Source organism: Diabrotica virgifera, chromosome 2 (genome assembly GCF_917563875.1).
Source record: "Diabrotica virgifera virgifera chromosome 2, PGI_DIABVI_V3a".
NCBI classification, from domain to species: Eukaryota; Metazoa; Arthropoda; class Insecta; order Coleoptera; family Chrysomelidae; genus Diabrotica; species Diabrotica virgifera.
The window spans coordinates 169895347-169909636 of NC_065444.1; the positions used below are offsets into that span (position 1 = coordinate 169895347).

Consider the following 14290-nt stretch of genomic DNA (forward strand, 5'->3'; position numbering starts at 1 on the left):
AACTTAAACCTGAAGTTTATTACATACCGAGAAAAAATTAATGTTCAAAAAGTATTTGAAAACATTAGTCGCATAGGTAACTATGATACAGTAAACCTCGATTATGCGTCAGGGCACCGGACCAAAGGGTATGACGGATAATCGAAAAGACGGTTAACAGAAAATTAAAAAAAAATAAAATTCATAGTACAACTCTCAAATTTCATTTATATGCTTTGTTTGACAATATAAGAGGGATTTGTGTTCGTACAATCGAATCAATTTAAAATATTCTGAAATCTGTGTTTGTTTTACAGTTGCTTCACATTTTGCGACAGCTGAATTTCTTAATCGACATAAGATCATGCAATCTACTTTATTGGCTTCTTCTTGTTGAGAATACCACTCGATGAATTATTGCATATGCGATGCAGCTTCTCTAGATCATTTACGCAAATCTTTGTCAGTTACGATAGGTTTATCAATATAGCTACAGTCAAATTCCAAGTCTGTGTCAGTTTCTGAATCTGTTTGGTCCTCCTTTGTTGCCATTTCAACGATTTCTTTATCTGTCAGCAATAGATAGCCATTTGTGTCCTCATCACAAATCAAATTAACTTTTTTTTTATTTTTTACATTAAAATTTTTGCTTATGTAGTCAATACAACTTCTGTATGTACCCTGACGGTTAAGAGAGGTGACGGTTAATGGAGAGACGGATAATCGAGGTTCCACTGTATGTTTAATGAATATTTCTGTTTATTTTTTCGTAAGTAGTTTTCTCATTTTTTTATGTCTGTCTCAAGTTACACACTAGAATGGGGTAACTTGAGACAGCCGTATAAATTCAAAAAGTGACTCAAATTACGCCTTGATACAGTAACTGAGGACACCGAAATTAATGTAATTATAAAGTGTTATGTTAAATTGAGACATTCAGAATATTTTTTTGGGTTAATAAAAAAGACAGAGAGCTCAAAACTTTTATTTAAAAACAATTAATTACAGCAATTTTAGTTCGGGTATTGAAAAAATACCTCTATTATTTAGAGCTTTAGGCGGTTTAATACCACCTACAATGTCCTGCCAGCAATAATACAGTTCATCCTTAGGTTTAGGCCATTTCCAGTTTTCCCGTGAAGTCTTTGTCATTGCACTTATTATTGCGCCTTTACCGTCAATCTTTTCAATTACCCCAGGATAAAAATTTGAGTCATAACTAACTATGACAAAGCATCCAACTTGTTTAGTTATTGGCTGCAGAGGATGTTTTTCTTGATGAGAGTAAATATTATCCTGGTCTTTAGTCTCTTCAGTAATATTGTCTTTAATATTGTCCATCTGTTTTGCTTGAAATAAATCCCAGTCATCATCTGAACTGTTGTCAAATACAACCTCATTGCAACTGTCTTCGTCACTTTCACTAGACATAATTACTTTACTTGTCTTTTGCTTTTTCTTACTGGATGATGGTTTTTCTTTATTTTTTTTTCATTAATTGGCTTCTTTTCTTTTTTTCTGGCTTTGGTTTGGCTTCCAAAATTACTATATCCTCTTCACAGATTCCTCTACCAGCAGGAACATTAAATTTCTTTTTTGTTTGTTTTCTTAAACCATCTGTCTCTTTCCTTCTACATTCTTCTAAATATTCTTGAAATGTAGTTACCCAGGCAACGATATTCTCACTTTCTTTGCCATCCTCTACTGCCTGTTTACTTGGAAGCCTCTTCAAGACCTCTCCTCGATTTAGTAGAATTAATCCTGCTCCTTTAAATCCACTTATTACGTTTTGTGAAAGATTTGTCTCTCCCATTGCCTCCAGGCATTTTTTTTAATAAACGAGGAAATGTGTTTTTTGGCACAGTTCCACGATTTTTTGTTTTCCAAGAATCTAAGTTTCAGGCCACTTAATTTTAAGTGGGCGGAAAAATGCGACATCTAACGGCTGAGTAAGTCCAGTTCTATTTGGGGGAAGTAGGATGAAGATTATGTTGTTTTTTAAAATCCTCTATTATATATGGGGATATATGGTTCGCCAAATTATCCGCCATCATTACTTTTTTCTCTTCTTTATCTTGCTTCGAGAAATAAGGCAAGGCAATTTTTCGAAACCAATCTTCGAATATCTCCAAAGTGAACCACCCACTCTTACTTCTATTATAAACTGTCCCCTTAGGGCCATGTTCGGTACAGGTATTATAAAGATTCTCAGCTTTGGATGTTACATATGGAGGGAGAAGTGTCACGTCTCCGGCAGCGGCAAACATTACAGACGTACTTGACTTAGAAAAATCAATAATCCTTTCAGGATGTCGACAGCCTCTTCTAACAACAACTATACGACCAGGATCATCTGTCATATTTGTTTCATCATAATTAATGACAGAATGAGAAAGAACTCCCTCCACTGACTGATTTCACTCATCAAAGTAAATATTTATGGCGTTATGGTCAACTTTGGCTCGAGATCTCTTTATGTTTTGGCACATTTTATTACTTAAAGTGTTCTGGTGACGCTTTAAGAAAGACATGACAAAATCTCTACCTGGAATGTTGTTTTTAAATCTATGTTCATTTCTTTCAGAACGGTCGAGGAATGCTTTGACAATGAGTCTAATATCGTATAGTGTGAGAGGAAAGCCCCAATCTCCAGCTGAACATAGACACATTACTAAAGCATTTTGGTCAACCTCATTTAAAACAAATGGTCTACCGACCTTTCCTGTGTTCTTTCCATTTATTGTTCTATTTATAGAACACCCTGGTATTCCAAATTTTTCTTCGGCTTTCCTCAAAGAAATCCCGGACCTAACAGCTTCCACTGCTTTATGAAGTTGCTCCTCCGAGAAATTTCGGTATTTTCTATATAAATTCTTTTTTGGGTTCGAACGATACCTGAGCCTGAAACAATAATGAAAAAATGGTAAGTAGATAGGTAAGTAGGTAGGTTAGAAACTAGTTTTTACAGTATCTAATTTGTGGTGGGGTAACTTGAGACAGTTGTCTCAAGTTGACCAACCAAGGTCATACTGAGAATTCATATTTTATAGCAGCCATAAACTTTGCAACGCCACAATGAAATTTACGACACACCAATACAGTCGGAAAAATGAAAGAATACCCATGAACGATCACATCAATCACATATTTTGTATTTGCTGTTTTTTTTTTCATAAATATCAAACGAGAGAGATAGATTATTAATAATCTGAATAATATGTGATTGATGTGATCGTTCATGGGTATTCTTTCATTTTTTCGACTGTATTAATATTAGAGGTTCGTTTTCTACAACAATTGCTTAGTTTCGGATATTTCGAGTTATTAGATTAGGATGAAATTTGGCAGTTTTAAAGTTGACGTTTATTAAAAAATTATCAACTTACCTTAGATAAGACAAAAGAATTTAATTACTAACGGTCAACAACCACACGTTTGCTACCTTTTGCTATCAAAACAACACTAACAATGTTAACCGGGATGCCAAATCGACGAAAAATAATAGTGTCTCCAAATTGTCTCAAGTAATCCCATCATCTCAAGTTACCCCAAATTACGGTACTGTTTCAAACTCTACAGAACATTTGGCATTCTTCTTCTTATGGACCAATTTTATCTCTTGAAAGTAATTAGCATAAAATTTGTTTCAGTAGAACTTTATTACCAAACATTTTAAAGTCATTAAGCTTCAATTAAAAATGATAACACCTATTATTGTAGTTTTAATCGGTCCGATCCTGGTATTCAACATCATTAATTATTTACTAACGAACGTTCTTATTTTCAAAAATATCATTAAGCACTTTCTAATTATATTTTTAAACTATATATAGAAGTGGCATATTATTTATTACTACACATTATAACGAAGCTGCTAGTCTCTTCTATTTAGAAATGAATTGGTTATTTTTGTATATTACTATTGTTTCATTGACGGCTGTCAATTTAAAACCCTTGCAATTGGTGAGTTGACTATATCCATTTTTACTTTTAGTCCGTTCGCTGACAGTAAAATATTACAAAACCTAATAATTTTAAAAAACCGCTTAGATTGACATGAAATTTGGCATAGACATAGGTAACATATGTCAAAGAAGAAAAGTTGCTTTTGCCATGGGGTTAGTTTCACCACTTCTCGGGGATGAAACAATATACGTTCAAATTTTTTCACTAAATTAATACTATTCGAGTTATTTGCGAGTAAATATATTCATTTTTCAACAAACAAAAAAACACGTTTTTAGGCGGTTTTCTACAAATAACTCAAAAAGTAAGTAATTTATCGAAAAAAACATTCTTAGTAAAAATGTAGCCTATAAAAAAGTGAAAAAAAAGTGGATGTCTGAAATCCCTAAACCCAGTAAAAGAAGAGTTGTAACTAATAAAAAATAGGTTCATACTCGCCAAATTCCAAATATTTCTACGTAAAATAACCAAAAAATGAAGCAGTTTTTAGTATAAACGTATTTCAACTTTTTTAAAGTATTTAAAAAGGCTTTATTTTTGTATTTCAAAAAAGTTTCTAGCATTAAAAGTAAGGAAGTTACGCTCAAAATAAAGTTGGTCCCTTTTTTTTGGTAAAAAAATCGTGAAAATCACTCCCTAATTAGCATACCAAATAAAATTAATCGTTACCACTTCACAAGTTGTTTTACTCTTTTGTATGTACTGTTTATGTGATTTGTAAGTTTCATCGATCCAATGTGCTTATTTTTGAAGGGGCTTATAGTTGAAAGGGCTTGAACTAGTCAATAATCATAAATGTATGCAAATTTTGAACAGCCCATATCGTAACCATCGTTGCCTTACAGAAAAAAAACCAAAATATCCAGAAAAGCAAAACCTACTTTTTTTACTCTTTGAGATTTTTGAAGTTACTAATATGTAAATACTAATACACTAATAAATTTTGAAGTTAAAACCAAATTTTAAAAAACTAAGCCCTTTGAACCGATTATATACAGATATAAAGTAAAAGTAACTTGTGAAGAGGTAACGATTCATTTGATCTAGGATGAAAATTAGGGGACGATTTTCCCGAGTTTTTTTGGGCAAAAAAGGGACTAACTTTATTTTGAGCGTAACTTGCTTACTTTTGATGTTAAAAACTTTTTTAAAAAACAAAAATAAATATTTTTCAAACACTTTTGTAATGAGTTTGCCCCAAAAAGTGCATCATTTTTTGGTTATTTCACGTTGAAATATTCGCTTTGAAATTTGACGGATATGATCCTATTTTTCATTGGTTACAACTTTGCTTCTACTGTGTCTAGAGAGTTTATACATACACAATTTTTTCACTTTTTTAGAAACTATTTTTTGCTAAGAATGTTTTTTTATGAAATACTTACTTTTTAAGTTATTAGCAAAAAACTTCCTAAAAACGTGTTTTTTCTTAAAAACTAATTTTTGCTCGCAAATAACTCATAAAGTGAAAAAATTAATTAAGTTAAACGACGAAAACTAACTATCTGAGAAAAAAATAACTAATTGAAAAAAATATATAGAACAATGTTGCTTAAAATTAGTCAGTTTAGTCCATTTTCGAACTTATTTTGAACGTATATTTTTTCACCCCCGAGAAGGGGTGAAAATCACTCCAGGGCAAAAGCACATCTCGGCACAATATCACTTTCTTCTTTGTTGACATGTCACCTAAGTGTGCCAAATTTCATGTTAATCCAAGCGGTTCTTTAAAATGTGAAGCAAAAGCCGTGATTCAATGTTCTATTTATATCGTCAAGTCAAGTTTATATTTTTCATTCCATGTTTCTAGTATAACAATAATTGTTAGGTATATTAATAATATACATAATAAACCTAGGCCACCCTACATATAACCTAGTTGAAATAACTGTCGGGTATCGTGTAGCAATAGAGTTACTACAAGGAGGGTGGAGCATGGTACGATGAGGGTGGCCACCATCATCTGGTACCGAACTCATAGGGGCAATTGATGCGCATTAGGTCGTATGCGGAAAGGTTAGGTAGAGTTGTGTCACTCTTGCTGCATTGCTGCATTTTGCAGTGGAAGGTGAGACGAACTATCTTCCTGATAATATCAGAGTTGCTTTATGGGTATTCTTTTGGTTAAAACATGTGTTTTCCACAACCATGTTTTTGGCCGCTGCCATACTAATAAGTCTTAATACATTACTAACATTCCGCATAATGGATCCCGCATTCCCAAACAACGGAACACAAACACTCGAATGCGAATTTTTCAGCAAAATTTAGAGCATTTTCGAAAGAATAAAGTATATTTTGTGCATCGATTCATCACAAAGGATGAGACTTGATCTACCCCCATGATCCTGAATCAGAACAAGAGTCTATAGAGTAGTAGAACCTGGTTTTTCGTCCCGAAAACGAGTTCGTGTCCTGAAATCGAACAAAAAGGTTTTAGCATAAGTTTTTGGAATGTAAGATGATTTTTTTGTGAGTTACTTGCAAACTAATAGAACAATAAATTCTGGATATTAGTATACCCTTTTAGATCAGATAAAGACAAAAAAAAAACGTGAAAAAAGACCCGGTTTGCAAAAGAAAAAACCTTTTTTATCAGGACAATGCACCGTGTCATATGACCAATGAATATTTTACCAATGGCTAAAATCCACGACCTAAAGTTCGAATTGTTGGAGCATCTACCGTATTAATCAGATTTGGCTCCTAGCGACTTCCATTTGTTTCAACACATTAAAGCGCGCACCACACTCTCGGCGAAGTTACTTCGCCAAAGTTGACCGAAGTTCGAAGTACCTCACTACACACTCGTTCTACTTCGCGAGGAACACATTCAAGCGGTGCGATACCGACTTTGATTCCTTTGACTCGGACGCGCGAAACCAACAGAGAACGGAAGTAGAATGAAGCGAGGCAAAGTTGCAAGAAGTGGCTGTGTACACGCTTAACTTCGATCGACTTCGTCGAGAGTGTAGACGGCGTTTTAAAAAATGCATGCGTGAAAGCGTTTTTCATCAAATGATGATATGAGTACATAACAGCTGTGGAAGCGTATTTTGCAGCTCTTCGAGATTCTCACTTCAGGGAGGGAATTTATAAATTGTATTCTCGTTGGAACAAGTGTATTGATATTCAGGAAGATTCTACTGAATAATAAAATATACATATATATTTTAAATCATAACATTGTGTTTTTCTTACCGAATCGCAAAACTTGTTAAACAACCCATTAGCTATAAAAACACTTTAAAATATATATTTACTACTATACCACTATACTATAAGAGAGCCTACTTTTGGATCCAAGGGTCGTGAGTTCGAATCTTAACTGGATAAAAAATTTTTATTTATTAAAATTAATAAATGAAAATAGTTTCTATCTATGAGAGATAGGTACTCGCCGGAGGGACCGCAGACGTTCGGATACAATAGGGAACTTGCATAAAATTTTAAATTCGAAAAAATATTATAAATCACAACAGAACATAATTTAAAACATGTATCCAATATAAAAAAGTTCTTTCTTTGTTCCGTTTGGCCCCTAAAGACGATTGTAAATTCAAATTATATCAGCTAGCCCAAAACGCGTCGTGACGTCATATGGTTATATGTTTACATTCTGCACCAACACAGTAAACAAAATTGTATTTAATATTAAATTAGACATTATAAACGTCAGTAGCAAATACAGTTATGTGACGCAACAAATGTTTTTTATCGTTTGAACTATTTTAAATACATAGAAGATTTTAAATTTGCACTTCTAAGTTATCTTTTTTTTCCATAGTGTATGCTTAAACCTTCTTTCCTTTCCTTCAAAAACTGTATGAAACTCCAATCTCAACAAATTGGTATATATTATTACAATGACATACGATAAATATCATTAAAATATATAGCTATTTGTATAACAAGGGAGGAAAGTGCTACTTTTCCTCCCGAGAATGAAGTTTACTGCCCGACGCGTAGCGGAGGGCAGTAATCATTCACGGGAGGAAAAGGCACTTTACTCCCATGTTATACATATGGTTTTTCCACCTTCCTCAAATTAATAACAAGTCATTTTTCATTTTTACTTAATTTATTTATGTAACTAACCAACAAAATTTATTAAAACTAAAGCTAACAAGTAGGTACAATATAACTGTCAACTGTCAAATATAAGTCAAATTAATAATGTAAACATTGTTAAATCAAAATAACAATTTACTGTTTTTACCATTCTGCAAAATACTGGGTGTTTTATAAATAAACGTTAAAATGTATAGATACTTACGTAATAGAAAATAGATATTGTACAGAGCGTCAATAAGTTATATTTCATGAATGACGTCACTTTTACTTTTCCTCCCTAGGGAGGAAAAATATTTTCCTCCCTAGGGAGGAAAAGTACAACTTTGCTCCCTACAATCAGGTCCGGAAAAGTATACTTTCGGTAGAGGTAGGTGAAAAAATATTTTTCCTTTATTCCTCGACGATTAGCTGGCCAAATACCCAAATAGGTGGAGGTCAATAAACTAAAAAAGAAGAAGAAGAATATAAACATAACCTTAAACATAAACATAAATAAAGTGACGTCACAGGTCGTTTGAACTATTTTAATTACACAGAAGATTTTAAATTTGTATTTCTAAGTTATTATGAGTTTTTGAAGAGTGAAATTATGGAAATCTCATTTTTAAACAGTACTGAACATTATTATGTAATAAAAAAATGTGCAAGTTCCATATTAGCTTCTCTCTGCAAAGATAATGACGTAGAATTTGCTAAGTAACAAGAAATTTACTCAACACACACATTACACATTACATTAGGAATCTGATTGCAAAATCAACTGCGTACCAGGCCAATGCCCATTAGTTCTCGAGGCATTAAGCTAAATAAAAAAAAAATATATTATTATTTTGTCTATAATAAGTAAATTAAATGATATTTTTAGGTCGACTTAAGTGACTCGTACCTGAACGAAGTACAGAAGATAATAGAAGAATGTCAAGCTAACCCAGCTACTCGTGCTTCTGATGAATGGTTAAAAACGGAAGATCTTGCAACTGCAGATCAATATGGAGGCCACATTTTATGTCGATTAACAAAAGTGGGAAGCTTAAAACCAAATGGAGATGTTGATAAGGATGGAATGAGACGAGATATCTCGAAGGGTATAGCTGATCCGAAGATAGTAAACTTGATTGTTGAAAAATGTGGACATCGCGTTCCCAATAAGTCACCAGAACAGAGTGCTGTTGAAAACTTTAGATGTGTTGTTTCAACAGTCAAAAGCCTTTAACGTTACTAAAATACTTTAAATCCGTAGATTTATTCTTGTATACGAAAATATGTAAATTTTTCAATATGTAAATAAAGATGTGAATATTGACTTGACGGTTGAATATGTACATGACTTTTCCCAACTGCCGGAAACCAGATGAAGGACCAGGGTAGTTATAAAGGGTCAAAGCCGCGGTTTTTATTATTTTTTTTTTGTAACGCTCATGATCGAGATAGTGCACCAAAATTTGGGAATAAGTAGGTCATGACGTAACTAAGTAAAATCTCCAGGTGCGGAAGGCTGCGTTGTTGATCGAAATAGTACACCAAAATTTGGGAATAAGTAGACCATGGCATAACTAAATAAAATACCAAGAGTCGGAAACCAGAGTGGGGGACGAGGGTAGTTAAAAGGGGTCAAAGTCGCGGTTTCTATTATTTTTTGTGACGCTAATGATCGAAATAGTGCACCAAAATTTGGGAATAAGTAGGTCATGATGTAACTAAGTAAAATCTCCAGGGGCGGAACGCTGCGTGGCCGACAAATGGGTGGGGACAGGGGTGAATATAAACATTATAATGGATTTTTTGTGACGTTCCTGATCGAGATAGTACACCAAAATTTGGGAATAAGTAGATCATGACATAAGTAAGTAAATTTCCCAGAGGCGGAGACCAGAGTGGGGGACGAGGGTAGTTATAAGCGGTCAAAATCGCGGTTTTTATTATTCTTTTTTGTGACGCTTATGATCGAGATTTCAAGTGCATCAAAATTTGGGAATAAGTAGGTCATGACCTAACTAAGTAAAATCTCCAGGGACGGAACGCTTCGTGGCCGACAAAGGGGTTAGGGCAGGGGTGAATATAAAAATTTTAAGGGAATTTTTTTGACGTTAGTGATCCAGATAGTGCACCAAAATTTGGGAATAAGTAAAACATGACATTGTAACGGGTAGTTCTTTTAGGACGACAGACTCAGTAAAACACAGGTTGAAAACAAAGCAAATCTATTAATTCTAAATTATGTGCAAAATAAGTCAAAATAATAATTCAATATTCTATTTTTCCCAGCGAAGTCCTCCTCCGGATGGGCGTCTCTAACAGAAGAACAAAATTAACAGCGATATTCAAATATATATTTATCGGGACTCGCTCACTACGCTTGCCTCCGTTGAATTACGAGTCGCAAATTACCTCACTTCGGTACACCTTGCGTCTCGTCTCGAGTTGGCCTGCCTAAGTTTACGAATCACCTCAAAACAGTGCACGTCGCGACTCAGGGCGGCTTGCCTCGCTCACTTCGCTTGGCTGGTTATGGAGCCCAGAACGGTCGTTCAGGACTGCTTGATTTCTGCTTGCGACCTTCTTAAATATCCGTGTGCCGGTGTTGTCTCGGAGAGGTGGAACTCGGTGGGGGCATCTGCGCGAATTGAGAGAATCGCTCGGTTCCCAGTGTCGAGGCATGTTCAGCATATAGGCATATCATTACACCCCCTCTTCTTCGAAAAAAAAAAGAAGTAACATACCTTTCTTTTTGTCTACCGTCGTTTGATCCCATCTATTCCTCTGGGGGCTCGTCCGGGATTTCTTCTCCCACCCACGGCTTTAAATCTTTTACATGCGCCGTCATCTGCTTGCGGCTACTGCTATCGGCAAATTTCAGTTTTACGATTACTGGCGATATCACGGATGTTACTATGTACGGCCCCGAGTACTTTGGCGCTAGCTTGCTGGTGAACGCTGCGCTAGCCGATGATAGATAGTGTTCCTTTTTCATGACACGGTCTCCTGGATGTGGCCGCCAGTCTCTTCTCCTTAAATCGTAATGCTTCTTTTGGTCCTCGAAAGCGTGTTCCATGTGTACTTTTGCCAATTCCCTTAACGCTTCTAACTTGCTTAAGTTTTTTGCGTACCCCTGTATACCCTGGTCGTTTGTCACATCTATTGTATCTAATTCTCTTCCAAAATTGAGAAGCGCTGGTGAAAATCCTGTCGAATCGTGTTTTGACGAATTTATGGCATAGCAGAATTCTGGTATGAATTTGTCCCAGTCTTTATGGTTATCCTCCACGTAAGTAGCTATCATTGTTTTCAGTACCTTGTTTGTTCGCTCTACTGGATTGCATTGAGGCGAGTATGGTGGTGTCACAATGTGATTTATGTTGTAGGACTTCATGAATGCCCTAAAGCTGCTACTTGTGAACTGCGCGCCGTTGTCCGAGATGATTTTCTTTGGGATTCCGAATCGCATAATTACTTTTGATCGTAGAAAGTCGATGAGGGAGTTCGTAGACGCTGCTTTTATTTGTTGGGCGACGACCCATTTGGTGAACCGGTGTTGAACGACTATCAGGAAAGCGTTTCCCTTTGTAGATCTTGGGAATGGCCCCACTAAATCGATTGAGATAGTATGCCAAGGCTTTTCTACAGCGGACGGTTGCATTTTCCCGGCTGGTTGCATTTGAGACGGTTTATATTGAAGGCACTTCGTACAGGTTCTAACGTAGTCTGCAATTTGTTTGAACATCTTAGGCCAATAATACTTCTGCGCTATCCGGCAAATTGTTTTTGCAATTCCTAAATGGCCTGCTGTGTTTGAGTCGTGATTTTCTTTCAGAATCTCTTTCCTTTTATAACTTCATCATCATCATCATTGGCTCGACAGCCCTTTCTGGGTCTTGGCCTATTCCAGGATTCTTCTCCACTCTGATCTGTTTCGTGCTTTTTTTCTCCAGTTTTTTATTTTTAAGGTTTTTATATCATTTTCTATTTGTTCTAAATATCTCAGCTTCGGTCTTCCTCTTGTTCTTTTTCCTACTGGCATTTGTTTGAATATTTTGTTTGGTATTTCGCCTTCTTCCATTCTTTCTACATGTCCCATCCAACGCAGCCGTCCTATTTTAATGAATGTTATGATATCTGGATCCTGGTATATTTCGTATAGTTCAAAGTTGTACCTTCTTCGCCAAATTCCATTTTCTTTTGTGCCCTTATATATGTGTCGCAAGATTTTTCTTTCAAAGGTGGCTAGCAATGTTTCCTCTCTTTTAGTGAGTGTCCAGGTTTCTGAGCCGTATGTGAGTACCGGTCTTATTAGTGTTTTTTATATTTTCTTTTATAACTTCTTTTATAACCTTTTATAACTTGGTACGCTTAACTTCCATGGGATGTTAAATTCTGGGTCGGCTAAATTGCGGCTGCTCCAGATGTGTTTATATAGTTTCTCGTTTGATATTTTTAAATCCGGGAAATTGCCTGGGTTTTGGAGCACATTCCTATATAAATTATCGTACCAGTCGCATGATTCTAGTTCCTATACTAACAACTCCAGCTCTGGTTCTTCATTAAGGGTTTCTTGTGGTTGCCGTGATAAAGCATCTGCTACCTTGTTAAGAACTCCCTTTCTATATATGACCTCGAAATCGTACTGCTGCAGTTCTAAACTCCATCTGACCTGACGGGTTTTTGAGATTCTTCAGCCATTTGAGAGATTTGTGATCCGATATAACCTTGAAGTTGTACCCTTCTATGTATGGCTTCATTTGCTTTATCCCGTACACTATGGATAGACATTCTTTTTCCGTTGTGGAATATTTTGTCTCGGCTGGTGTGAGGGTTCGACTAGCGTATGCGATTACCTTATCTTGGCCGTCGTATTTCTGTGTTAGCGCAACTCCAAGTCCGCAGTTTGACGCATCTGTCTGTAGGTAGAACGTTTTTGAGAAATCGGGACACGCTAATACTGGAGCCGTCGTAAGTTTTGCTTTGAGTTCCTTAAACGCGTTTTCCTGCTTACCCGTCAATTTCCATCTTATCTTCTTCTTTAGAAGCATGTTTAGTGGTCCTGCTGTTGTCGAATAGTTCTCTATGAATCGCCGATACCATGAGGTTATTCCTAAAAAGCGACGGAGCTGACGTACATTTCTAGGTGCTGCAAGTTCGGTTATAGCGCTGGTCTTCTCCGGGTCAGTTTTTATTCCTTCTGCTCCCACAACGTGTCCTAAATATTTGAGTTCTGGCTGGCAGATTTGTACATTTTTCGACGTTAAGTTGTAAACTGGCTTCTTTTAGTCTTCGGAAGACCTCTTGTAGGTGATGCAAATGCTCTTGGAATGTCTTCGATATTACCACGATATCATCCAAGTATGCGAACGCGAATTCTACATCGGGCGGTATTACTTTGTCTAACAGTCGTTGGAAAGTTGCTCCGGCGGAGTGCAGTCCGAACGGGGTAGTTCTGAATTGAAAATGACCTTTTCAGGGTACGCTAAATGCTGTCACTGGGCGGCTTGCTTCTTCCAGGGATATTTGAAAATATCCCTGCTTCAAATCGAGGGTTGAGATGAAATTTGCTTCCTTAAGTCTATCCAAAATTTCTGATATCCGAGGTAACGGATACGCATCCTTTTCTGATAGTTCGTTGACTTTTCTAAAGTCAATGCAAAATCTGTACGAGTTATCTTCTTTTCTAACTAGTACAATCGGTGAACTCCAACCACTTGCGGAGGGTTCGATAGTTCCTTCTTTCAACATTTTATCCACCTCTTGGTTGATGATCTGCAACATTGCGGGATTGTGCCGCCTATACGGCTGTTTGACGGGATCGCACCTTTTCTTCAATTTTATTTCGTGCTTTATTAAGTTGGTGGAACCTGCTAACTTCTCGAATTCCCTAAGTTCTTTTCTTAGGAACCTTTCTAGCTCTGTATTTTGAGTGGAGTCTTTTAAAGTGTTACATGTTTCCTCTTGATGTTTTTCGTACTGTTTGGATGTATCCCTATCGAACTTAAGTTCGATCGAATGTTCCCTGAGGAATTCCACTCCTAGTATTGCATCTTCCGTTAACCCTGGCATTATTATAAATGTTTGTCTTGTTTGTAAATTATCGATCTCGCAGTCAATTGTTAACTTCTAGTTGAGCTCCATTGAAGATCCGTTTGCTAGTCTAGTTCTTCCGTTATAGCTATGTAAGGAGTGTTTGAATATCTGCGCTATTCTATCTCCGGCGTAATTTTTGGTGGTCTCTGTGTCAATAAATGCTTTGTAGGAACTTTGTCCGATTTTCAGTGATGCGAAC

General features: G+C 36.0%; 1 protein-coding gene across 1 annotated transcript; it reads left to right on the top strand.

Moving 5' to 3' along the window:
- Nucleotides 1-3807: 3807 nt before the first annotated feature.
- Nucleotides 3808-9322, top strand: LOC114333558 (uncharacterized). The gene is made up of 2 exons (XM_028283447.2): nucleotides 3808-3942; nucleotides 8885-9322. Exons 1-2 carry the CDS (start codon nucleotides 3874-3876, stop codon nucleotides 9230-9232), a joined length of 417 nt encoding a protein of 138 aa, XP_028139248.1. The 5' UTR covers nucleotides 3808-3873; the 3' UTR covers nucleotides 9233-9322.
- Nucleotides 9323-14290: the final 4968 nt, after the last annotated feature.